The following is a 26,680-nucleotide window of genomic DNA, read 5'->3' as shown; positions in this document are numbered from 1 at the left end:
TGAGTTGTGGGTTTGATCCCTGGCCTCGCTTAGTGGGTTAAGGATCTGGTGTTGCCATGAGCTGTAGTGTAGGTCGCAGACACAGTTGGAATCTGGCGTCACTGTGGTTGTGGCTGTGGCTGGCAGCTGCAGCTCTGATTCGACCCCTAGCCTGGGAACTTTCATATGCCACAGGTGTAGACCTAAAAAGAAGAAAAATAAAATCCGTTCAGCCATTCTTTGTCTTTTGAGTGGAGTGATCAGTCCATTTACACTTAATGTAATTACAGGTAAGGTAGGATTTGTGTCTGCCATGTTGCTGTTTGTTTTCTGCAGTTTGCTGTTTGTTGTATCTTACATGTTTTGAAAAGTCCTCCTTTTCTTTCTTCTTTTGTGGTAAATAGATATTTCCTCTTGTACCACTTTGACTTTGTTGTTATTTATTTTTTCTTTTTTTTGCCGTGTGGCACGTGGAAGATCCCAGGCCAGGGATCGAACCTGCACCACAGCAGTGGTACCATATCCTTAACCTGCTGTGCCAAAAGGGATATCCTGTCATTCTTTTTTACCATGTTTCTTTCAGCTATTTGTTTTTTCTAGTGGTTACCCTGGAGATTATAATTAACATCGAAGTTTAAAATAATTGCAGGTGTTTCCTGGGCATGCACACAGTTTTGCACATGTGTGGTCTTCTAGATTTCCTGGGCCTGTGTTAGAGCTTTGCAAAGCCTCCCGTGGATGTTTTTTTTCCCAACTTTCCCTTTTATTTAAAAAAAATTTTTTCTAGCTTGTTTGCTCCAAATGTTTTTAACCTCCACAGGCAGCAGCAGTGTTAAACTATTGCTGCTGATCTTTATGGACAAACACCTCGGAGAAAAGAATGTTTTACACTGAGTGAGCTCTGAGTTAGTTTAAGTAAAATAAGTTCTGTAGTGTGGAGGCTTTCAGGCAACTTCCAAGCAGGTAAAATAGTGACAATCCCCTGGGTATAGAATAGTGGGAAATTCCAGACTCACTTTGCCCCTTCCAGTGGCTGTGAGGCTGCTGGTTTTCCCAGCTACCGTGATTGAGAGGGTTTTAGTTTTCAAGCCTCCAACAGACCTGGGGAGAGAAACTGCCTCTACAGCAAGTTAAAAAGCAACAAACCTCAGTCTCTCTCTTTTTCTCTTTATGGCCACACCTGCGGCATATGGAAGTTCCCAGCCTAGGAGTGGAATCAGAGCTGCATCTGTGGCCTATGGTGCAGCCATGGCAACACTGGACTCTTAACCCACTGAGCGAGGCCGGGGAACAAACCTGCCTTCCCAAAGAGACAACATTGGGTTCTTAACCCTCTGAGCCACAATGGGAACTAGAGAACCCGCCGTTTTTAGCATGATTTAGCTGTTCTTGAATAAATACTCTTTGAATAGATGCAAACATTTTGTTAATGTCCGGAGTTCTGAAAAAGTTGGCGGGGATCATTTTTGCCTGTGTTCTCATCGCCTTTTTGGCGGATTGAGTTTTGGAGGTCCTCCATTCAGTGATCTGGAAATTGATCCAGATTAGGATTTTTAATCTTAGCACTAGAGAATTCTCAGATCCAAGATTCTTATTTGTGTAACTGCGAGTGAGTATAACATCCAGTTTTCCTGCTTTCCCACTAATACGAGCGATACTGTGAGGAAGATAGGAGGTGCCTTAGGTCAGAGGAAACCTCTGCAGACGTAAAGTGGCGGTCACTTTGCAGACACTCTTTTCATCAGGGAGAACATGATATAAAGCTAGGTTTATTTAGCATGGATAAATCACCTACTCCTACACAGCCTTTGTGAAAAAACAAGAAAACAGAGCAGCCAGCAGACATAGATAAACAGGTGTTTCCATGCACCTGGAGGTGATTACTGTAATGTAGCCTAAAGCTTCCTGGTAGATGAAGTAAAAAGGGGAAAACCATGTGAGGTTCCCACTGTCTGATAAAACAACGTAAACAAATGTATCTGTGGGAGCAGATTGTTCCTGGCACTGATTTCTAGGAGGAACTTACTAAGTCATTTTGGATGTAACGGACACATTGTTTCAACTCAACTCCACTCATAGCACTTCCACTCTCATAAAGCTCACATAGCTCGCAAAGGCAGGTGTCCATAGGCAAGATGGCACCTCCAGAGCCAGGCTTGGAGGGGAGGAAAGAACGCTTTCAGCTCAGGGTTGGGAGAATCTGTCAGGGGAAACTTCTTGAAGGTGAGAGCGTTTAAAGACACCCTTGAGGAAGAAGACAGATTTTGCACAGCGGAGAGGGTAAGAGAATACCATTTGGGACGAAGGGAGTAACGATAGCAGTGGAAAGGTGAGGACGTGTTTGAAAGATCACCTGTAGGCTTTAGAGACCAAGTTTGATGTTTCTCTGGGTGGAGGTACTAGAGGAGGGAGAGGACTCCAGCCTGTCACCTAGCAGGGGCCGTGGAGGTTGTAGCAGGTAGGGCGTTGCAGTGGGCCTCTGGACAGCTCCGTCAGCATCCACAGCGAAAATGCTGGTTCTCACAGCAGCAGAAGGTGTTCAGAGGACATGCACGAATTACCAACCAATGTGCAATCCCAGGATGACCACATGTGGGAGAAAAGAGTTGTAGAAACTGAGAACTCAACGTCAGGCGTGATGCCACACTGCAGAGATTGAGCTGGACCTGAAGCTTTAGAAATGAGCAGTGCAGGAGTTCCCGCCGTGGCGCAGTGGTTAACGAATCCGACTAGGAACCATGAGGTTGCGGGTTCGGTCCCTGCCCTTGCTCAGTGGGTTAACGAACCGGCGCTGCCGTGAGCTGTGGTGTAGGTTGCAGACGCGGCTTGGATCCCGCGTTGCTGTGGCTCTGGTGTAGGCTGGTGGCTACAGCTCTGATTCAACCCCTAGCCTGGGAACCGCCATATGCCGCGGGAGCGGCCCAAGAAATAGCAACAATAACAACAACAACAACAACAACAAAAAGACAAAAGACAAAAAAAAAAAGAAATGAGCAGTGCAGACGCGGACAATGCTAAACATCCTCTGGGTTTCTTTACTTACAAAATGGGCTGAGAACTCTCACGGCTTGGGGTCTCTGAGGGTTAAATGAGAGAATATGTACTGAAAATTTGTATACTAATGCCTGGCGCAGGGTCAGCCCCCAGTGAGTGGCAGTTCTTACTGTGGTAACAGGATGGGACACATTAGTGGAGGCTGGGCTCTGGCCAGAGGTCAGACAGTCATGTAGGCAGGGCAGGGACCTGGAAAGCCCCAACAAGGCTTGGTAGGAGGAAGTCTAGGGAGGCAGGTGTGTCGAGGTCACCTCCCCACAGGCTCCTGGCTGATGTCCAGGTAGGAAGGAAGAAGCAAGGACTCAGCCGCAGGGATTGAACTTTGGAGGAAGGAAAAGTGGAAAAAAAAGACTGAGGGTTGAAGAGGACAGGAGACAGCGAAGTAGCAGAGCCCAGGCGTTGCTGGCTAGAAATGCATGAGACTTGGGATCGAGACTGAACTGGTGCTGTTTCTCTCGTGCTCTTTACTTCTTTGATTTGGGAGCTGAGCCACACAGAGCGCCTGTAGGTGATCCATGGAGGAGTTGAGGTGCTGGCCATTCCAGGCCAAACTAGTGGCTTATCTGGTAGGTGACAGCATAGCCACTGGCAGATGTAAACCCATGGCCTGATGAGTGGTGATTGGAAAGAACTGGCAAAGCTAGAGACTGCTTCCCAATTTTAGACCACGAGGCACTTGTATTTTATTGGAGTCACGGATCAGGTATAACTGTGGTGGAGGCAGTGGTTATTGGAAAATCCGTACACTTAGGGTCTTGATAGTTCTGTGTGAGGTCTGGGTCTCTGTGGGGCCTCGCTTCCCCGGTGGAGAGGAACATTGACCTTCTTTTTCCCATGGTCATGGTGAGCACAGAGAGCTTCGGTTTCCAGGTGTGCTGTACGATGTCGGGTTCCTTGAGCCTCACACGTTCTATGAGTCCCTGTCCACCCCTAGGTCCCTCAGGAAGTCCCTCACCTGCATCAAGGAGAGCCTGCGGATCTTCATTGACCTGGGGGAGAGAGACAAGGCTGCCGAGGCCTGGCTTGGGGCTGGCCGACTCCACTATCTCATGCAGGAGGACGAGCTGGTGGAGCTGTATCTGCAGGTAGGCCTCCCACAGAGCTCATTGGCTGACCTAAGCCAGGGGGGAGGCAGCTGTGCAACTAGGGAGAGGCGATGTCCTCTCCGAGGCCATGGAGGGACACTCAACTCTGGGCTTCTCCCTGGACACAGGGTGAAAACTAGCATGGTCTGGTAGGCTGAATACAAGCAGCAAAGGCCAGTCCCTGAGTCCTCTGTGCATGTGTGAGCTGTCTAGGAGCATGGTAGGAGACGGGCTCAATTCACCTTTCCAAAGCTTGACACAGACGATGACTTCAGGGTCTTGCTGCAATTCGAGGGAAGGTTGATGTGTGCGGGGTATTCATATTATTATTTTATGATTTTTTTGCTTGCATACCTTTAATATCTGAGGTATATAGCACAGTGGAGTGATTAAGGACCTGGGCTTTGAAGACTGACAGGCCTGGATTCAAATCACTGCGCCACTGATGGTGAACTCTGACCTTGGGCTTACCACCTGAGCTCTCTGGGCCTCACCTTCTTCATGGGTGAACTTCTCTGCAGTCAAGATTAGGTATAACCCTTGCATAGTAAACATACATAAAGATGAGGTGGTTGGGACCTAGGTATGCTTAATAAGTGGTATTTTGTCATCATCCACACAGTACTGACATGATAGATTTACTCCATCAAAAATATGCCTGTGTTCTTTTTTCCTTCCCATTTCTCATTTTCTCCTCTTTTATTCCCCCTTATTTTGTGATTTACACTCACACAAATTCACTTTGACTGAGACTTAATAATGGTTGTATAACATTGATTGAAGGCTTACTATGCACAGGAAACTTTAAGCACATCACATGCCTGAAATAGTTTAATTCTCATTACAGATGCAGCAGGTTTTTCTAATGAAATTCCCCTTTTACAGAAGAGGCTCTGGGAGGCTGAGTAACTTGCCTAAAGTGATACAGCTAGTAACTGGTGAAAACTGCACACTGCCCTGGGGTTTTAAGGCTGGAAAAACTATCAAAGAGCAGACAATTCAGTCTTTTTCAAAATTAATTAACTAAATAAACCTTTTATTTTGGAATAATTTAGATTTATGAAAAAGTTGCAAAACATGACTGAGAGTTCCACTCTCCCCGTCACCCAGGTCCCCAGCATTAAGACCTTGTATTACTGTGGCACGTTTGTCACAACTAGTGAGCCAACAGTGATACGTTAATATTAACCGAAGTCCAGTCTTTTTTCAGTTTTTTAAAAGTTTCAGGTGCATATTGGAGTTTCCATCGTGGCGCAGTGGTTAACGAATCCGACTAGGAACCATGAGGTTGCGGGTTCGATCCCTGGCCTTGCTCAGTGGGTCGAGGGTTCGGCGTTGCCGTGAGCTGTGGTGTAGGTCGCAGTCTCGGCTTGGATCCCGCGCTGCTGTGGCTCTGATTGGATCCCTAGCCTGGGAACCTCCATATGCTGCTGGAGCAGCCCTAGGAAAGGCAAAAAGACCGAGGGGGAAAAAAAAAAGCTTCAGGTGTATAGCATAATTATTTGACTGAAATACATCATAAAATGATCATCACAGTAAATTCAGTGACTCTCCATCATCTCATATGGGTACAAAATTAAATAAATAGAAAGAATGTTGTTCCATGTAATGAGGACTCTCAGGATTTACTCTGACGACTTTATGTGTCACACACTGCAGTGCTACTTGTGTTTATCACGTTGTACATTATGTCCCGGTCCTTACTCATCTCATGACGGGGAGTTTGTGCCTTTGGCTGCTGTCATCCAGTCCCTCCCCGCATTCTCCACCTCTGGGATCCGCAAATATGATCTCATTTTCTGCGACTTTTTGTTTGTTTGTTTTTGAAGGATAACTGGCCTACAATGCTATGTTGCTTCCTGTTGCACGGCACAGCGATGTCTATACATTTCACAGTGAAAATGTAGTTATGATACGTTACCATACGAAGGCATTACACAGTTATTGACGAGACTCCCCACACTGTAAATATCATACTCTTTTTAAAAATCATTTTTTTCTTTTTGGGGCCTCACCTAAAGCATATGGAGGCTCTCAGGCTAGGGGTCGAATTAGAGCTGCATCTGCTGGCCTGCACCACAGCAACTCAGGGTCCATCCCAGCCACTTCTGCAACTTAACACTGCAGCTCATGGCAGCACCGCATCCTTATCCCACTGAGCAAGTCCAGGGATCAAACCTGCATCCTCATGGATAATAGTTGGGTTTGTTACCAACTATTATCCATGGAACTGCTTATGCTGTTGTGGTTGGAAGTTTGTACCTCTTAATCTCCTTCACCTGTTACTTTCCTCCCCTAACCCTCTCCCTTCTGGCTACCACCTGTTTGTTCTCTGTTTCTGTATCTCTGTTATGTTTGTCCATTTGTTTTATTTTTTGGATTTCACATATGTGTGATCATATAGTGCGTCTTCCTCTATCTGACTTATTTCACTTAGCATAATACCCTCTAGGTCCATCCGTGTTCTTGCAGATGGCAGGATTTCATTCTTTATCAGATATGTGATTTGCAACATTAGCTCCAAGTCTCTGGTTTTCTTTTCATCCTTTTGACAGTGGCTTTTGAAGAACAAAAAATTTTAATTTTGATGAAGTCTGATTTACTAATTTTTCTTGTATGAATCATGCTCTTGATGTTATATCTAAGGAGTCATGAAGGTTTCTCATGTTTTTTTTGAGAACTTTTAAGAGTTTTTTAAAAATGATTTTTATTTTTTCCATCATAGCTGATTTACTGTGTTCTGTCAGTTTTCTGCTATATAGCAAGATGTCACACATACACATTCTGTTTTCTCATGTTATCATGCTCCACCATAAGTGACTAGATATAGTTCCCAGTGCTACACAGCAGGATCTCATTGCTTATCCACTCTGAAGGCAATAGTTTGCATCTACTAACCCCAGATTCCCAGTCCAACCTGCTCCCTTCCCCTCCCCCTTGGCAACCACAAGTCTGTTCTCCACGTCCATGAGTTTCTCTTCTATGGAAAGGTTCATTTGTGCCATATATTAGATTCCAGATATAAGTGATATCATGTGGTATTTGTCTTTTTCTTTCTGACTCACTTCACTCAGTGTGAGAGTCTCTACTTCCATCCATGTTGCTGCAGATGGCATTATTTCATTCTTTTTTATGGATGAATAGTATTCCATTGTGTATATATATATATCTTCTTAATCCATTCATCTGTCGATGGACATTTAGGCTGTTTCTGTGTCTTGGCTATTACAAATAGCACTGCAGTGAACACATGGGTTCATGCGTCTTTTTCAAGGCAAGTTTTGTCCAGATATATGCTCAAGAGTGGGATTTCTGGGTTATATGGTAGTTCTATATTTAGTTTTCTAAGATACCTCCAAACTGTTTTCCGTAGTGGTTGTCCCAGCTTACATTCCCACCAACAGTGCAGGAGGGTTCCCTTTTCTCCACACCCCCTCCAGCATTTGTAATTTGTGGACTTACCAATGATGGCCATTCTGACTGGTGTGAGGAGATATCTCATGGTAGTTTTGATTTGCATTGCTCTAATAATCAGGGTTGTTGAGCATTGTTTCATGTGCTTGTTGGCCATCCTGTGTATCTTCCTTGGAGAAATGTCTCTTCAGGTCCTTTGCCCATCTTTCAATTGGGTTGTTGGCTTTTTTGCTGTTGAGTTGTATAAGTTGTTTGTATATTTTAGAGATTAAGCCCTGGCCAGTTGCATCATTTGAAATTATTTTCTCCAATTTTGTAAGTTGTCTTTTTGTTTTTTTAATGGTTTCCTTTGCTGTGCAAAAGGTTGTCAGTTTCATTAGGTCCTCTTGGTTTATTTTTGCCTTGGGAGACTGACCTGAGAAAACATTTGTAAGGTTGATGTCAGAGAATGTTTTGCCTGTGTTCTCTTCTAGGAGTTTGATGGTGTCTAGTCTTACGTTTAAGTCTTTAAGCCATGTTGAGTTTATTTTTGTGCATCGCGTGAGGGTGTGTTCTAGTTTCATTGATTTACATTTTGCTCTCCAGTTTTCCCAGCACCACTTGCTGAAAAGACTGTCTTTTTCCCCTTTTATATTCTCGCCTCCTTTGTCTAAGATTAATTGACTGCAGGTCTCTGGGGTTATTTTTGGGTTCTTGGTTCTGTTCCCTTGGTCTGTATGTCTGTTTTGCTACCAGTACCACACTGTCTTGACTACTGTGAATTTGTTTTTTTATTTTATTTTTTTGTCTTTTTGTCTTTTTAGGGCCACACCTGCAGCATATGGAGGTTCCCAGGTTAGGGGTCTAATCGGAGCTGTAGCTGCCAGCCTATACCACAGCTCATGGCAATGCTGATCCTTAACCCACTGAGCAAGGCCAGGGATCGAACCCACGTCCTCATGGATGCTAGTCAGGTTTGTTAACCACTGAGCCACAACAGGAACTCTTTGATTACTGTGGCTTTGTAATATTGCCTCAAGTCTGGGAGAGTTATGCCTCCTGCTTCATTTTTGTACCTCAGGATTGGTTTGGTAATTCTGGGTCTTTTATGGTTTCATATAAATTTTTGGATTGTTCTAGTTCTATGAAAAATGTCATGGGTAATTTGATAGGGATTGCATTGAATCTGTAGATAGCTTTGGGCAATGGCCATTTTTATGATATTAATTTTTCCAGCACAGGAACATGGAATATCTTTCTATTTCTTGAATCCTCTTTAATTTCCATGATTAATGTTTTATTGTTCTCAGCATATAGGTCTTTCACCTCCTCAGTCAGGTTTATACCCAGGTATTTAATTTTTTGGGGTGCAAGAAGGTATTTTTGTATTCCTTTTCTAATATTTCATTGTTAGTATATAGAAATGCACCGATTTCTGAATGTTAATCTTGTATCCTGCTGCTTTGCTGAATTCATTGATCAGTTCAAGTAGGTTTTGGGTTGAGTCCTTAGGGTTTTCTGTATAGAGTACCATGTCATCTGCATACAGTGACAATTTTACCTCTTCCAATTTGGATACCTTGTATTTCTTTTGTTTTTCTGATTGCTGTGGCTAGGATTTCCAATACTATGTTGAATAACAGTGGTGAGAGTGGGCATTCTTGTCTTGTCCAGATTTTAGTGGGAAGGCTTTCATCTTCTCTGCACTTAGTATTACATTGGCTGTGAGTTTGTCATAAATGGCTTTTATTATGTTGAGGTATGTTCCTTCTATACCCACTTCGGTAAGAGTTTTGATCATGAATGATTGCTGGACTTTGTCAAATGCTTTCTCTGTATCTGTTGAGATGATCATGTGGTTTTTGACTTTTCTTTTATTAATGTGGTGTACGATGTTGATTTATTTGTAAATGTTGAACCAAGCTTGTGAACCTGGGATGAATCCCAGTTGGTTGTGGTGTATGATCTTTTTTATATGTTGTTGGATTCGGTTGGCTAAAATTTTGTTGAGAATTTTTGCATCTATGTTCATCAAAGATATTAACATGTAATTTTCTTTTTTGGTAGTATCTTTGTCTGGTTTTGGTACTAGGGTGATGGTGGCATTATAGAATGTCTTTGGGAGTGTGCCTTCCTCTTCAACCTTTTGGGAAAGTTTAAGGAGGGTGGGTATAAGTTGCTCTTTGTATGTTTGGTAGAATTTGCCTGTGAAGCCATCTGGTCCTGGGCTTTTATTTGTAGGGAGTGTTTTTATTACATACTCAATTTCATTTCTAGTGATCAGTCTGTTCAGTTGATCTCTTTCTTCTTGGTTCAGTTTTGGCAGGCTGTAAATCTCTAGAAAGTTGTTCATTTCTTCTAGGTTGTCAAATTTGCCGGCATACAGTTGTTCATAGTATTCTCTTACCCTTTTTTGTATTTCTGCAGTACCCATTGTGATTTCTCCTTTTTCATTTCTTATTTTGTTTATTTGGGTTTTTTCTGTCCTTTTCTTGGTGAATCTAGCCAGAGATTTTGTCAATTTTGTTTACCTTTCCAAAAAACTAGCTCTTGGTTTTATTGATTTTTTTCTATTTTTTAATCTCTATTTTATTGATTTCTTCTCTATCTTTATGATTGCCTTCCTTCTTCTGACTTTAGGTTTTGTTTGTTCTTCTTTTTCTAATTCGTTTAGGTGGTGGGTTAAGTCATCGATTTGAGATTTTTCTTCTTTTTTTGAGTAAGGCCTATATCACTATGAATTCCCCTCTAAGCACTGCTTTTGTGGCATCCCATAGATTTTGAATGGTTCTATCTTCATTATCATTTGTCTCCAGGTATTTTTTAATTTCCTTCTTGATTTCCTCATTGACCCATTGGTGTTTTAGCAGCATGTTGTTGAGTCGCCATGTGGGCAGTTGTTTCTCATTTCTTCTCCTGTGGTTGATTTCTAGTTTCATGCCGTTGTGGTCAGAGAAGATGATGGAAATAATTTCTATCCTCTTAAATTTGTTGAGGTTAGCTTTGCATCCCAGTATGTGATCAGTGCTTGAGAATGTTCCCTGTGCACTTGAGAAGAATGTATATTCTGGGTTTTTTTGGATGTAGTGTCGTGAAAATGTCATTAAGTCTAACTTTTCTATTGTGTCCTTTAGGATCTCTGTGCCTTACTGATTTTCTGTCTAGAGGATCTGTCCATTGCCGTGAGTGGGGTGTTAAAGTCTCCTACTATGATTGTATTTGCATCCGTTTCTCCACTTATGTCTGTTAGTGTTTGTTGTATGTATCTGGGTGCTCCTCTATTAAGGGCAGGTATATTGACCATTGTAATATCCTCTTCTTGAATGGATCCTTTTAGCATTAGTAGTGTCCTTCTTTGTCTTTCTTTATGACCTTCATTATAAAGTCTATTTTGTCTGATATGAGTATTGCAGCTCCTGCTTTCTTGTCTTGTCCATTGGCATGAAATATCTTTTCTCATCCCCTCACTTTCAGTCTGCATGTGTCCTTTGCACTAAGGGGAGTCTCTTGCAGACGGCAGATTGTAGGTTTTTGCTTTTTTATCCAATCTGCCACTCTGCGTTTTTGATTGGAGTATTCAGTCCATTGACATTTAAGATAATTATTGATAAATATGTATTTATTGCCATTTTTTCCAGTTGATTCTGTTTCTCCTTTGTTCCTTTTTTTTTGGTTGGATGATTTCCACTTATTTTTATGCTTGTGTACTTTTCTTTTTAGTTTTTGTGAATGTAATGTTTGCTTTTGATTTGTGGTTCCCCTGTTTTTTAAGTATATTAACCCCTTCCTATATTTTCTAGTTTAGCCTGATAGGCATATAGGCGCAAACACATTATTTTAAAAAAAGAGACTATTTTCTTATTTTCCTTCCCCACATCTATCATTTTGAAGTCCTTTTTTTTTTTTTTAACATCTTCATGTTTGTCCTTTTGCTGTTCCTTGTGTTTATCATCACTTTTACAGTAGGTTTTTCCCCCTTTTAGTTCTGTATGTTGGCCTACTTAAGTGATTGCTTTCCAATTCTAATTTCCTCCATCCTATTTTTTCTTAATTTTTTTTTCTTCCAATTCTAGGGCTGCTCCCACAGCATATGGAGGTTCCCAGGCTAGGAGTCTAATCAGAGCTGTATCTGCCAGCCTACACCATAGTCACAGCAACATGGGATCCAAGCCATGTCTGCAACCTATACCACAGCTCACGGCAACGCTGGATCCTCAACCCACTGAGCAAGGCCAGGGATCGAACCCACAACCCCATGTTTCCTAGTCGGATTTGTCAACCACTGAGCCATGATGGGAACTCCCTTCTTACTTCTTTTTTTTATTTAGAGAAGCCCTTTCAGTATTTCTTTTAGAATGGATTTGGTATTGCTGCAATCTTTTAGTTTTTCTTTGTTGCAGAAATCCTTTATTTCCCCTTCTATTTTAAATGATATTCTTGCTGGGTAGAGTATTCTAGGCTACAGATTTTTCTCTTTCAGAACTTTGAATATATCTTGCCACTGTCTTCTGGCCTGTAGTGTTTGTGTAGAGAAATCAGTTGATAGCCTTATGGGGTTCTCTTATAATATGCTTTGTTTTTCTCTTGCTGCCTTTAGAATCCTTTCTTTAAATTTACCTACTTTTATTATAATATGTCTTGTTGTGGGCCTATTTGGGTTAGACTTGTTTGGGGCCTTCTGTGCTTCCTGTATCTTGATATCTGTTTCCTTGAGATTTGGAAAATTTTAAGACACAATATGTTCAAATGTATTTTCAATCCCCTTTTCTTTTTACTCTCCTTCTGGAATTCCTATTATGCATAGATTGGCCCACTTTATATTATCCCATAGATCCCTTATATTGCTTTCATGTTTTTTCATTTGGTTTGTTGTCTGCTGTCCTGATTGGGTAATTTCCATTATTGTATCTTCCAATTCACTAATTCGTTCCTCTGAATTATTCCTTCTGCTCTTTAGTGCCTTTAGCATAGTCTGCATCTCTGCAAATGAATTTTCTAATTTTATGTTCCTCTTTATATTTTATAGTCCCTTTCTAAAGGAATCTGCCTTACTTTTTATCTCTGCTCTTAATTCATTGATATTCAGCCTTAATTCCTTCAGTATTTTCACCATCTCTGTTTTGAACTCAGTGTCTATCAGACGGCAGAGGTCTGTTTCATTGTTTGCTGCTTCAGGTGAATTTCCCTGTTATTTTAACTGGGAACGGTTCCTGAGCGTCTTCAACTTGCTTATGTTTTTCTTTTTCTCTGAGTTTAGGGAAGCTAAACTGTAGTCTCAGAGAGCTATTTCTATGCAAGAGCACCCCTTTGTATATTGTGGGGGTTACTCTTTGTTTTTGGCATAGGAGTTTGGATATTTGCTGTCTCTTTCTTTGGTATGAGCAGGCTGTTATGCCACAGTGCTGAGTGTTTTTCCAGGGAGAAGGAAGCAATGGTTAGGGCTAGTAGTCAGTGCCTGGTTGCTGGGCTCTTAACAGCAGCAAGGACCTGCAGGAAGGTGGCACAGTCTACTCCTAGTTGCAGGGCCCTGGGAAGTGGTAATGAGCCTTAGGCAGATTTATGAGGTGCCCAGGGCATTTGGCAGTGGCAGTGGTAGGGTGTATGAGTTCCCAGGGGAGGGAGAGCAACAACGGGTGGTGTTCGGTCACCATGCCATCTTCTGTGGTGCCTCCAAGGTGATTGGGGTCAGACGTGGTACCTGTCCACACACGCCTGATGGTGGTGGGCCACACCCACCTCTGGAGCCAGAGGTAACTATGGTGGTCTGCCCCCACCACCTGTGGACCAGAAGCACCCCGTGCCACTTAGCCCACAAAGGAGGTGCTAGCCAGTTCTCCTAGTTGCAGGGTCTTGGGAGGGACAGTGATCCAGCATCTGGGCGCTGCACGGAGTGTTTGGCTGTGGCAGCAGCAGGGCAGGTGTGTTCCCAGAGGAGTGAGAGCAGCAGCGGGTGGTGCTCGGTTGCAGTGCTCTCTTTTTTGCCGACCTCTGAGGTGACTGGGGTCACAGGTGGAGCCTGCTCACAGACCCCTAGTGGTGGCAGGCCATGCTTCCCTCTGGTTTCTGAGATGACTACTTTGGTTTGTCCCTGCCACCTGTAGATCATACAAGGGGAGCTATGTCACGCTTAGCCCCCCGTGCCCTTAGCCCAGACAAGAAGCTTCTTGTGGGAGCCAGAGAAAGTGATATGTTGCCACCTGTAGCCTGCGCCAGAGGTGCCCCGCCCTCTGAGAGCCTCTGCATGTGCGTGCAGGGAGATGCCTACGTCGGTCCGCCTCTCCTCCTCTCGCCCTCCCCAACAGTGGCGTCTTGATTCTCCTGTGGGCCCAGACCTCCTCCCAGCTTCCCTTGGCTGTGGTGTTCCACTCTCCAGCCCATGGCGCAGTGCTCCTTAGCCCCTCAGGCTGTCCCCACACAGCCAGCCCTAGTCCTCTTCCCCAGAACTGACCTCCGCAGCCTGAGTCTCAGCACCCAGCCCTTGCCCAAGCGCCCCAGGCTGTGCCATCCGGGGAGGGGGTGCAGATGATCTGTGCCGCTCTCACTCTACGTTGCCTTTCCCAATCCACCTGCTGTGCTTTTCTCGGTGACTTTGAGGTCCCTCCATGTCAGCTGATCTACCCATCAGTTAGATGGCTTCCCAGGATGTGGGTTCTTTTTCTCCTTCACAGCTCCCTTTCAGGAATGTTAGTTCTGTCCTGATTCCTTTTCTCTCTCTCTTTATTTTCTTTTTTGTTACCCATTTATGTCAAGAGTTTCTTGCCCTTTTTGGAGGTTTAAGTTCTGCCAGCATTCAACAGATGTTCTGTGCAAGTCACTTTACATGTAGATTTTTTTTTTTCTAATGTGTTTGTGGGATGAGGTGAGCGCGATGTCTTGCTCCTCCACCATCTTGGTCCTTTTCGGATTGTTTCTTACATTTGAATCTGTGATCAAGTTAGTTCATTTTTGTCTAGTGTATTGTAAGTTTGTGTTTTCTTTTAAAAAAAATTTTTTTTTGTGGATATCCATTTGTCTGAGCATCTGTTCTTGGTTAAAAAAAAAAAAGATTAGTCTTTCTCCTAGTGAATTGTCTTGGGACCTTTGTTGAAATCAATTCATTATAAAAAGTAAGGTTTTATTTCTGGACTCTTAATTCTGTACTGATGAACTGAATTTCTTTCCTTGTTCCAGAAGCCCACCGTATAGCTTAATTAATGTGTTATATATAGTAAAATATGAAATCAGTGAAAGTTCTCCAACTTTATTCTTTCACCAAACTGTTTAGGCTGTTTTGCTACCTTTCATTTCCATATGAGTTGTAGAATCAGCTGTCAATTTCTACCCAAAAAAAAGTCTGCTAGAATTTTTATAGAGACTGCATTGAGTTGATCAATTTGAAGAGAGTTGCCTTCTTGATAGTATGAAATCTTCTGAACAAGAATTACTTCTGTTTACTGAGATCTTTAATTTCTCTCAACAATTTTTTATAGTTTTCAGTGCATAGATCTTGTATCTCTTTATTATATTTAATTCTAAGTATTTAATTCTTTTCCATGCTATTGTGAATGAAATTATTTTGCTAATTTCTTTTTTATTAGTGTATAGAAATGCAATTGAGTTTTACATATTGCTTCCTATGACCTTTCTAAGCTTGTTTGTTCATTCTAGTCTGTTTTGTTTTATTTTCTTTTGGTGGGATCTTTGGGATTTTCTACACATAGGATCATGTTCTCTGCACTGAAAGTTCTAATTCTTCCATTTAAAATTGGATGCCATTAATTTCTTCTCCTTCCTCCTTCCCTCCCTTCCTTTGCAATATGCATATGTATGTTGTTCCACTGATCTGTATTTCTGTTTTTGTGCCCATACCGTGCTGTTTTGATTATTCTAGCTTTTTAGTATAGTCTGAAATCAGGGAGCCTGATTTCTCCAGCTCCCATTTTTCTTTCTCAGGATGGCTTTGGCTGTTCTGGGTCTTTTGTGCTTCCAAACAACTTTAAAATATTTTGTTCTAGTTCTGTGAAGAATGTCTTTGGTAATTTGATGGGGATTGCATTGAATCTGTAGATTGCCTTGGGTGTCATAGTCATTTTGACAATATTGGTTCTTCCGATCCAAGAGCATGGTATATCTTTCCATCTGTTTGTCATCTTCAGGTTCTTTCATCAGCATCTTATAATTTTAAAAGTGCAGGTCTTCTCAATTCCTAGGTATTTTATTCTTTTTGAGGCAGTGGTAAATGGGATCATTTCTTTAACTTCACTTTCGATCTTTCATTGTTAATGTATAGAAATGCAAGAGATTTCTCTGTATTCGTTTTGTATCTTGCAGCTTTACCAAATTCATTGATGAGCTCTGGCACTTTTTTGGTAGGATTTTCTATGTATGGTATCAGGTCATTTGCAAACAGTGACAGTTTTACTTTTTTCTTTTCCAGTTTGTATTCCTTTTATTTCTTTTTCTTCTCCGATTGCCGTGGCTGGGACTTCCAAATTGATGTTGAGTGAAAGTGGTGAGAGTGGACATCCTTGTCTTGTTCCTAATCTTAGAGGAAATACTTTCAGCTTTTCAGAGCTGAGTGTGGTGTTGGCTGTGGGTTTGTCATATATGGTCTTTATTGTGTTAAGGTAGGTTCCTTCTATGCCCACTTTCTGGAGAGTTTTTTTTTTTTTAATCATAAATTGGTGTTGAATTTGTCAGAAGCTTTTTCTGCATCTATTGAGATGATTGTATGGTTTTTATTCTTCAGTTTGTTAATGTGGTATATCACACTGATTGATTTGCAGATATTGTGTCTTCTTTTCCTTTGGATATAGAATATCTTTTTTGGTAGGTTCTAGTCTTTTTCGTCTGATGTCCACCAGTTGGTTGTGATTTTGGTGTTTTGGTGAGTGCAGGTGAGCTCACGTCCTTGTACTCCTCCATCTTGACTCCATTCCCCAGACAGTTCAGTTCTGCCTTTTTTTCTCTAGAAGACAGAGGCCGGGGGAGCTGTCTCAGGGTTTCACCTCACTGCCTCTATCTTTGTGGAATTGCACATGCAGTTACAGAAACTGAGGAGTCTTGCCCTAGTAATCACTGGCCAGAACTGGCCCCGGGCCTCCCAACTGCAGACTGCCGCCTGGCTTCATCTTCTGCAGTCCTTCCCGCTGAGGTGAATCATTCTCTGTCTAAAGGAGTTTGAGGTCCTGTAGCTGTGCTGCAGATGCTCTGGTACATGCTTCACTCTTCTACTTCCTCATCATGTTTTGTTCAGGTGCAACATGAAGCAGATTTCTTGAGATAAAGAGGCCGTAGGCCTCAGAAGAAGGGTAATGGGCTGGAAGACGCTAGAATTCCTTTGCCACTACCTCCTGATGTGAACTGGAGTTCCTTATTCTTTCTGAGCCTCAGTGTCTCCATTTGGAGAGTGTTGGTGTTGGATGACATCAGTGTTTTCCAAACTTCAGCCATTTATACATCAAGTTCATGGTGTTGTCATATCCCTGTACCTTCTGTACCGTTATTTATTCATTTTTCTTTGATTCAACTTCAAATCAACTTAGGTTTTTACACTGAACAATGCTATCTGAAATCAGAAGCTTTGAAATATTATTATTTTTTTCCAAAACACATTAAAATACATATTTAATTATTCAAACATAAAATGTTTGTCACTCTACTGCTAAAAATCATTTCTAGGGCCAACAGAGTAATCTCTCATACCATGATAGGGAAATGCCAGACTAGGGAATCCTCAAGGCTTTTTACCAGCCCTCTGAGTGTGGAGGACAATTTAGGGTTAAGCCAGGTGGTCGGGATCAGTCCCCTGGACGTTAGGACGACCTTCTCCCCCCCCCCCTCCCCGTGACAGCAGTCTCCGTCCTCCCCAGGCAGCCGTCCAGAAAGCCCTCAAGTCAGAGGAGCCCTCCCTGGCGCTCAGGCTCTATGAGGAAGCGGGCGATGTGTTCTTCAATGGGACCCGCCACAGGCACCGAGCCGTGGAGTATTACCGAGTAAGTCCTGGGCCTCTCGGGGCAGTGTCCGCAGCCAGGGCCTGGCACAGACGCAGGCGAGGCCACGTGGACTGGCACCTGCGACCCCTTCTGCTCTCTTGCTGGTATTCCTTTTTTTCCCTTTCCACGTGTTCTCCCTCATTTTTAGTCTAGCAGGCTCTCAAAAACGAAGCTGATAAATTCTCAGGCTGGATGGATAAAGGACCCTTTCTGGGAGAATACACCGTAACAAAATTATGGCTTTGGGTGCATGTTACTTTACAGTTTGTAGTACATTTCTGTGTTCAGCAGAGTGTCCCTAGGAACCGTTGCCGGCGTGGCGGGAGATGATTGGACGAACACTAGTACTTCACTATGGTTTTGCAAAGTATGCTTCAAGACATATTTTAAATTTTTAAAATGTACAATACCAGTTCATTGAACGCATGATTTCACAGATATTATTGCAAAGAATGAGGCAAGAAAATAAGAGGTAATTTAGGAGATAATACAAATTATCGTATGTCAGAAATCATAATTGTTGTTTGCACTGACTGAATTTTGGGAAATCTCATTATCTTATTTGATCCTTAAATGGTACTTATTCGGATACTCCTCATCATTTGCTTGTCCAGTTGTTTATTCAGTCATAGACATTCCTCAAGCACCCAGTATAGACCAGGCCCAGAGCTCGGGGCAGGAAGAACAAGAACTCTGCTCCTGGCTGTTGACGTGCTCATGCTCCTGTGTATTTGATAGATAAAAATCCAAGGCTCAGAGAGGTGAAGTGACCTGCCCAAAGTTCTGTCAAAATAAAAATAATGGAAACGACTGTTCACTGGCCACTCTCAGACCCTGCGCACACTCCATGTATGTGCTTTGTAGGTTAGCACTGTGGGCGCTAAGGGAGGGGCACACAGCTGGGAGGCGAGTACTTTCCTCCGTGACCTTGGGGAAAGTCATCTTCCCTTCTTCCCGTTCTCAGTTTCAGAGCACCTGATGACCCTCACTCTTCCTCCTCTGAGGTCGGGGCAGAGCAGCAAGAGCAGGGACCAGGCGAGTGAGCTGAGAAAGGCAGGCACAGAAGGTGGCCGTCGCCCCTTGGTTTTAGTCACCGCCGTCCCCCAACTCCTGGCAGTATGAAATAATAGCGCCTCCTAGCGTGTGGTGCCTGCCAGGGATGCTGGGCCAGACTAAGGTTCCTTGTGCCTCTGTTCTCAGACTGGGGCTATTCCCTTAGCAAGGAGGATGAAGGCCGTGAGAACGGAGCTCCGGATTTTCAACAAGTTGACAGAGCTGCAGATCAGCCTGGAAGGCTATGAGAAGGCTTTGGAATTTGCCACCTTAGCAGCCAGGCTCAGCACCGTTGCAGGTAGGTGGTCCGAAGGGTCTGGGGTTGAATGGCAGGGAGCGACACTCCTTCAGGAGGGACAGCCAAGTCCTAAGAACACCAGCTCTGGAGTCGGACTCCGTGGGTTCAGATCCTGGCCCCAGTATCAGGGAGCCCCGGTTAAGCCAGCTGCTTAACAGATACCTCTTTTGTCATCAGCAAGTCAGGGTTAAAAAGGGCCCCCGCATCCATGCAGTTGTGAAGACCAGTGAAAATCCAGGTAAAACCCACAGCACAGTGCTTGGTGTGTAAGCAGTCCTTGATAAGTGTTACCCGTGCACATTAATTATTATGTCATAGTTGCTATTACCGGTATTACCCTCTGAGTCCAGGATAAATGGTATTTTATCCTGTGCACAGGCAGTGCCCCTTTATACAAGCACTGGGCCTTACTTTTTGGTGAGTTGGTTATTAGTCAAGTGCATATTTTCCCTGTGGAATTGAAATGTAAATGAAGTTCAGATTCTCTTTAACTTAACTCACTAAGTAGCTAAAATAGCTTGCATGTACGATGAAAGCTACTGGGAAAGAATATAAGTCATTAAAACAGAAAAAAAAGGAAGAATAAAAAAACCCACCTTATTTCAAACGTTGGTGCTTGAGGAAAAGCAGGTTTGATTAGCGGAGGCTTGATTCGATGTAGGGGCAGATGGAGTCTCCTTGGTGCTTCCAGAGGGACCTCTGGGCATTCTCAAGGGCATGAGATACGGTTGGCATGGGCTTTACTATGTTCAATGGCACTTCAGAGCCTTCTCCTCTTTTCCTGCCTTTTCCTTTACTGCCTGACTGTCTGCTAATTTCAGGAAGGCCTGGGGGCCCGGGCAGCCCCCTTGGAGCATTCTTTATCCTTCCCCGAGTGGAAGCTGAAAGGAGGCCATATCCACCCTTTCATGTGCTTCCCCGGGACTCGATTTTTCCATATCACAGAGTTGGATTTTCCCTTTAGCTTTGGCTTTTGGCCCTTTGAAGATTAAAAGTGATTTTTTTAGATTGCATCAAACACCACCTTGCAAATACTGCAGAAGCATAATTGGAAGTCTTTGTTCCCATTAAAAGGCTACTTTGTATTAAAGGAGTTACTGACACAATAAACACATCAAAAAGCAAAACAAGTTATAGATCCATCAGATACCGAGATTCTAAAGCATGAGTTAAAAGAGGAAGGGTCTCTGTAGCTTATTTGAGACTGAAAACTGGTGCCTGGTCAGAGGGATGGCTGCTGGCAGCCCTAGAGCTCTCTCTGAAGAGACGGACGTTCTGGGGAGAGGACACTTGTTATGGGAAGTTAGGGATTGTCAGAAATTCCTAGCTACTCCCGTCAAGATACTCTCCTCACAACATCCCATCCCAGGGCAGTGGAAATGCTGACTTCCCCGAACCCCGAGTTGCAGTGCCCTCCATCGCAAGGAGGAAATTCTCCCTAGGAGCAGCCCCAGAGAACTTGTCGGGAACACGGACTCCCGTTCGTCACCCTCACAGATGGCTGTGCTTTCTCTTGTACCAGCTCTCACAGGTGTGCTCTGCCTTTGTGGGCTGCTTAAGGATTGTCTGGGTCCTAAGGAGACAGGAGGCAGGGTTTCTCCTTTGTTTGCTGGCTCCCCCGCTCAGTCCCCGATGCCTAGGGGACCTCCCAGCAAGCACCGTGTGAATGCGTGGGCTACGCGGAGCGTGGCGGGAGGACCTCTCAGTCTTCCGATTCCTAGGGGATCGGAGGCAGGAACTGGTGGCCTTCCACCGTCTGGCTACTGTGTACCACTCTCTGCACATGTATGAGATGGCTGAGGACTGCTACCTGAAGACTCTGTCCCTCTGCCCACCCTGGCTGCAAAGCCCCAAGGAGGCCTTATACTATGCCAAGGTCTATTATCGTCTGGGCCGACTCACTTTTGACCAGCTGAAGGTAAGAACCAGGCCTCCGAGGTCATCGGAGACTCATGTCCGACTGACGTCCTCCCCGACCCTCAGCTTTCAGGGGAGAGTGCAGGGCTGGCACGGGGAGCGTTGTCTCAGAGGGCGGGTGCTGGCCCCTCTGGGAACACAGCAGCTCTCCACGTGGCCGCTGGGATACTCAGAGAGGGTTCTGTCTCTGCTAAGGAGATGGTCCTAGCTCCTCTTCTTGTCCAGCTGGGACCTCTGGGGCCAACTCATCCGCAGGTACTGTGGGCACATGGCCTAGTGCCATGAGCTCTTCTCGGGCCTGGAAAATACATGAGACCCAGACAGTACATGAGACCCCAAAAGAACTGTGAGCTCCAAAGTTAAAATTAATTCTCAACTGTATGTCTTGAAAATGTTATAGATGAACTGGTCAGTTGCTATTCTTTATAAAATTCTACAAACTATATGAGAAATCTAAGTTCATGTTAGTCTGTTTGCTGTAATGACATGCATGGTGTTAGAGTGTAAGCATGCCTGGGGCCTGAGCAGCTCTTAGCCTGGATTGCTCTGCTGGAGCTGGTCCAGCCACTTCAGGAGTCTGTGGTCTGCCATTCTCAGTCACTGTTCAGGTCCTGGGCCTTGTCCCCGGACACTTGCTTCCCCTTAGCAGAGGACACTGTCTGCGCCAGCACAGCCCTTAATGTCTTCACACAGCGGCTTCTGAGCCGTGCCTGTGTTTGGCCCCCAGAGGACCCTTAGGACAGCTCCACTGTCTTTTTCTTCTTTGCCAGGGTTTTTCTGACCTGATTTTATTATTGACTTATGAGGGTTAATGGGAACCAGACATCCCTTTTTGAGTCTCACCCGAGGAACCAGGGTTCTGCATCCCAGCCATGTCGTAGAGACGATGGGAGTCGTGAAGAACTTGCCTCAGTGACCTTGCATTTGCCCTACAGCTCCCAGGAAGTGGGACAAGGTGTGCGAGGCTGATTGCGTTCACTGAGGGCTCTGGGGCTTGCCCGGGAAGAGCTCTACTGGGGCTAGCTGAAGCAAAGAAGGAGGAGATTTATTGGCTCAAGGAACTGGGAAGTTCAGGTGTACGTTTAATCTCAGGTAGTCCTGGAAGCTGGGGCTCATCATGGTTTTCCCCACCTCTTCGTTTCTCTCTTGGCTCTGTAGGTTTCTGCTTCTGTCTGGTTCTTGGCGTTTTCTCTGCAGTTATTGGTAGGCTCAAGCCTGCAGCTAGAAGGGTGAGGGACTGTGTTAGGTCGCACCTGAAAGGTCCCGGGATAGCTTAGGGCAGGTCATCTTGAATCCTTTACACATCGCTGGAGCTCTGTGCCCGGGGCAGTGCTGCTTCCTGATGGTCTGAGCCGAGCTAAGGAGCTACTTCTGGGCCTGGGGAGGGGGGCCACTGGGGTCGCACTGTCCTGACATGCAGTGGAACTACGCGGGGAGGCTCCTCCATGGAGCCTGGAGAAGGCGGCAGGGAAGGCTGTGAGACAGACCAAAGCTAGTGTTGGGAGCGTTCGAGCACTTCCTCTCGGCCTCCCTGGGACGTGTCTGCTAATGCTCTCTCTTCTCTGCCCCTGTGCCACCGGTTAGGATGCCCACGATGCCACTGAATACTTCGGGCTGGCCCTGGCTGCAGCGGTCCTGCTGGGTGACGAGGAGCTGCAGGATGCCATCAGGACCAGGCTGGACAGCATCTGCCGGAGCTCGCTGTGGCACAGCAGCCCCTCTGGGCATTCCTCAGAGAGGGCGCGGTGGCTGAGCGGTGGGGGCCTGGCCCTCTGAGGCCAGCTGTTCTGTGTCCGACCCCTCGCTGTGGCTGGGAGCCACCTCTCTGCCCTAGGCTCTTAGCCACTAATTTGGGGTCCGAGTCATCCCCTGGCCAGGTTCTCCTCTGGCGGAGGGAGGAGTGCAGTCTGGAGGGAGAGGACCCCTTCCAGGTCACACAGGATGTGGGCAGGGTGGCAGGGACAGGGTCCTGGCATTGTGGCTAGAGCCTTTCCAGTAGACTGTGGCCCTGCCAAGCACTTTCTAGACACATGGTTCTGGAGAAAATGAGAACCCTTGCCCCTAGAAAAGCTGTCTCCTTCCTCAGTGAGGAAAGCGGACACTGCTCTGGAGAGAAGGGGAGCAGGTCGGCCCTTGTTCCCTTCGGTGGCTTTTCTCAGGGAAGCATTCCTCCCCTTGTCCGTAGAAAAACTGCGTATTTCTTTCTAATCTCTGTTCAGCCGGAGGAGGCGTCGCTCCCTGTCATGCGGACTGGCAGGTGGAAGTCGACCGTGTTCTCAGCCCCGAATGCACAGGGTGAGCTCTGAGGCAGAGGCGCCGTCGCCCTCCTACCCCAAGGTCCTGCTCCCCCGTAACCTCCCATAACCCCCGGGAAGCCTCCCAGGGGTCAAGGCTGAAAAATTGAGCTCCAAGATCATTATGACGTCACTTGCATGTCAGTAGTGTGTATTATTAAATATTGCTCATGTACATTGTTTCACACCTTTGTCTCCTTCGTGATGGGGAAGATGAGGGGAGGGATTTGAAGGATGTGTTGTGTTTCCAGGGGTCATCTTGATTCCAGGGTTGCTCCTGTGCAGGCATCTCCCCTCCTTATCCATCGCTGCACAGTTCACGTAATGGCTTGGAATGTTCACTGTCTGACAGCTTCTGTGGGAAGGCGGGGGTCCAGGCTGGACTCAGCTGGGTCCTCTGGCTCAGAGTAGCTCCCAAGTTTGCAGTCAAGGGGTCAGCTGCACCTGCAGGCTTCTCAGGCTCAGCAGGCTTCCCAGGGGAGGTTCTGCTTCCAAACTTACTCACACTGCTCTTGGCAGGAGTCAGTTCCTTGCCCTCTCCAGAGGCTGCCCGTGGGTCCTTGCTTTGTGGGCCTCATAGGGCAGCATATGGCGTGGCAGCCTGCTTCACCAGAGAGAGCATGTGGGAAGAGCAACAGCAGGAGTGAGGGTCGGTGCTCGCTGTTTTCTCATAACTAAGCCTGTAGGTGGCATCCAGTTCGTTTTGCCTATTTTATTTATTACGTGTGAGTCACTCGGGTCAGCTCGCACAAAAGGGAGGGAATTACCCCAGGGTGTGGATATGCAGTGGTGGGCAGTCGGCGGGGCTGCCCACACAGTGTCTGAGTTCTTTAATCATGGAATTAGGGATTCTCCAAGGCAGTGACTCCAGGGATGGTCCACTGACGAGACCACCAGCAGCAGCAGCAGCACCTGTGAGATGCTTTGAACTGTGCTAAGCCTCCGATGCACGGTCTCTGGGTCCTGGGAGCCCTAGCTTTTCCCCACCTTTCAGGTGATTCTAATGCACGCTAAAGGCTGAGACACACTGCCCTGGAACCATGGTTCTCAGAGGATGTGGAAGGGAATTACCTAGGGAACTCATAGAAAACGAACTTTCTGGTTCTTACCCCAGTAATTCTGATTCGGCAGGTCTGGGAAACCGCCTAGAAACATGCCTTTTAAATGAGCATCTCAGATAACCCTGATACTGGTGGTTTACCCTCACTCTGAAAGGTGGGGACGTACACGGTCTAGCTGTAGGGCTTTTCGTCTGAGCCGCAGCAGCTTGGGTTTCCTGGCAGACCCTCTGCCTTGCTTTCTAGCTGCTGGGGCCAGTCGGATGATTGGTGGTAGAAGCGGGGATGGGGTGGTGAATTGAGTTAGCAGTGCGTCTCAGGCGTCAGATTACTCTCTACCCTCTTCTTCTCCAGGAAGAAAATGAAGTTACCTAGTCCACCACCAAGTAAGACAGATGTGGTTTTGCTCCCACTGCAAACCGTAAAATGCCCAAGAAGGAGGGATGTTGAGGATGAGTTGAATTTCCCACGCAGTGTCCTTTCACCAGCATTCCTGGGAGACTGACGGGGGCCCCTGTGCTCCAGGATAGTCACACATCTTGTGTTTGAGTAAGGCGTGCTCGGCCCTGGGACTCATGCTATGAACCACCCCGGCTCTCCCTTTCCCCGCTGACCTAGAACTCTCTTCTGACCACATGCCAGTTCCTATGCCTCTGTTAGTGTGGTTCCTGCAGCTGGTATTGGCTGGTGGGTGGAGAGTACAGTGGGTCATTTTTGTACTTAATGGGATTTAATGTATTTTAATATTGCATTAAGATTCTTATTTTTCCCGACAGCTACCTCTTACCTTTGGCTCACTTTGAGCTTTGAGTTGAAGTTTCTTCTCGCATGAGTTTCTCTTTGGCCAATTGCTACACATGTACGTACAGTTACATAAATACCTACACCTGTATATACATAAATATACAACAATGCCTACAAACACACACATGCATGTGTATATGTGAAGGGTATTGTATCTACCCATTTTACATTCACTGGGAAACTTGGTTACAATTTTCTGATTCTGTGTGCATTGGTTCATTTGTAAAGCTGGTAATTTTGCCTTTAACGAAGTCAGATATAAAAATGTTCAGTACATTTCCAAAAAAAAGGATAAGACTTTTTTTAAAATGAGAAAAACCTTGTACTGTATCATTGCAATGACTACATCCCATATGCAAAGACTCTACTAAAGTAGTCTTTAAAAGTGTCTGAAAATCCTGTTTTAAAAATGTGATGAAGTATTCCCCCCGGAATTGTGTGGATCCCATTTTTCATGATCCACAGAGAGTGAGTGAAGTGCTATTTGGATCTGGTCTCTTGTAAAGCAGGTTTTATTATACACAGGGAGGAGACAAAGATGGGTCAGGGACTCCCCCGAAACTCAGTGGCCTGCCCACTCCCGGCTCCTTGCATCTAATCTATCACCTAATCTCAGTGAAGAACAAGGCGGGAATTACAACATTGTGGAAACACCTGTAACATGTTTTCTCAGCTTTCAGGTATTTTACTTCCTTTTCCAACCATGTGAACACTTGGAAATCTAATATTGCCTTTATCCTTTGCTTATTTGCTTTTCCATTATTTTAAGATGTCTTTATTGTGTGTGTGTACTTGCTTGTGCTTTGAAAGTAAAATCTAACCCTTGTGTCAGAAGTTCACCTGGGGGAAAAGTACATGGGGAGGGGAGTTTCAGAAATGAGGGAGAAACAGCCCATCAGCGTGGGGGCGGGGGGGGGGAGACCTCGATTTCGGTCTTGGATTTGACCTTAAATCGTGACGTGACCTGGGCCTATCACTTCAATCTCTATACACTATGGATCTGATCTCTAATATAAAGCTATGACCTCTGAGTTTCTTTTCAGCAATGTTATTTCCATGCCATATGAGTAGGAAGAGAGATTTGTATCTGGGAGATGAAGTCATATATTTTTATGGCCCAGTTTTTTCCTCTTCTTTTTACAGGTGAGTACACAGAAGACCAGAGCAGTAGTTTTCTCCCAGCCACACGTGTAGTTGTGGTAACGGCAGCAGCACCCTGGGTCTCATGACCCAGGGACTCAGCCGCAGAGATGTTTTGCTCAGGACAGCTTTCATAGCTGTGCCCATGTGTGCGTGTGCACATGCTTTTGTCACATGTGCCACCCAAACAATTACTTACCAGTTTTTTCTAAGTGGATTCACTTCCTTTATTCATATAATTTTATGAAGAATGCTAGTCTGGGTAGAAGAAGAACTTGTACTGCTTTCTGTAAATAGAATTTCATAAGTAAAAATACAGTGAAAACAAAATAGTGCGCTAAATTCAAGCTAGATCCTGTTGCTTATGACAGATGCCCAGCCGAGTCTTCCTCTGGCCTTATTCGAAAGGGAAGAAAGGAGTTCCCAGGGAGTGTTCAAGACAAACTAACACGGTTCCCGAGAAGTTAGGGAGGACAGGAGGCCTTCGGAACCCCTGACCTCACAGTGGGGTCGGTGCTGCCCGGTGCCGTGTCTGCGCGCACAGCTTTCACTCCGAGGAAGCCGGGACTGGGTTGCATACAGAGGAGGGGCAGATGTGAATATGGTCCAGGACGGAAGCACGGCGATGGGA

The 26,680-nt window shown here is 45.1% G+C and overlaps 2 protein-coding genes across 53 annotated transcripts in view; both read left to right on the top strand.

The window, feature by feature from the left end:
* The window catches only part of SH3TC2 (SH3 domain and tetratricopeptide repeats 2), a 63,988-nt gene extending 40,766 nt beyond the window's left edge, over positions 1-23,222 (top strand). For 22 of the 50 annotated variants that reach the window (XM_085014995.1, XM_085015006.1, XM_085015003.1 and 19 more), the window contains 5 exons: positions 3,968-4,118; positions 17,363-17,485; positions 18,686-18,836; positions 20,558-20,754; positions 21,689-22,321. In XM_085014995.1, coding sequence (XP_084871121.1) covers positions 3,968-4,118; positions 17,363-17,485; positions 18,686-18,836; positions 20,558-20,754; positions 21,689-22,030 — 964 coding nt within the window. In that variant the 3' untranslated portion in view covers positions 22,031-22,321. The other 28 variants (XR_014839048.1, XR_014839046.1, XR_014839050.1 and 25 more) reach the window with 14 other exon arrangements.
* Positions 23,223-23,893: 671 nt separating this feature from the next.
* Positions 23,894-26,680, top strand: part of LOC106509601 (uncharacterized) — a 92,889-nt gene continuing 90,102 nt past the window's right edge. The window contains exons 1-4 of one of the 3 annotated variants that reach the window (XM_085015023.1): positions 23,894-24,041; positions 24,460-24,654; positions 24,882-24,964; positions 25,435-25,589. In XM_085015023.1, coding sequence (XP_084871149.1) covers positions 24,934-24,964; positions 25,435-25,589 — 186 coding nt within the window. In that variant the 5' untranslated portion in view covers positions 23,894-24,041; positions 24,460-24,654; positions 24,882-24,933. Of the gene's footprint in view, positions 24,042-24,459; positions 24,655-24,881; positions 24,965-25,434; positions 25,590-25,952; positions 26,053-26,680 lie in introns of those variants that run through there. The other 2 variants (XM_085015022.1, XM_085015024.1) reach the window with 2 other exon arrangements.

Source organism: Sus scrofa, chromosome 2, assembly GCF_054392235.1.
Source record: "Sus scrofa isolate SSC_HxYL_T2T_F1_AM1 chromosome 2, Sscrofa_HxYL_maternal_Yorkshire_Landrace_v2.0, whole genome shotgun sequence".
Lineage (NCBI taxonomy): Eukaryota > Metazoa > Chordata > Mammalia > Artiodactyla > Suidae > Sus > Sus scrofa.
The sequence above is the reverse complement of the archived record's forward strand: the minus strand, read 5'-3'. Positions and strand labels throughout refer to the sequence as shown.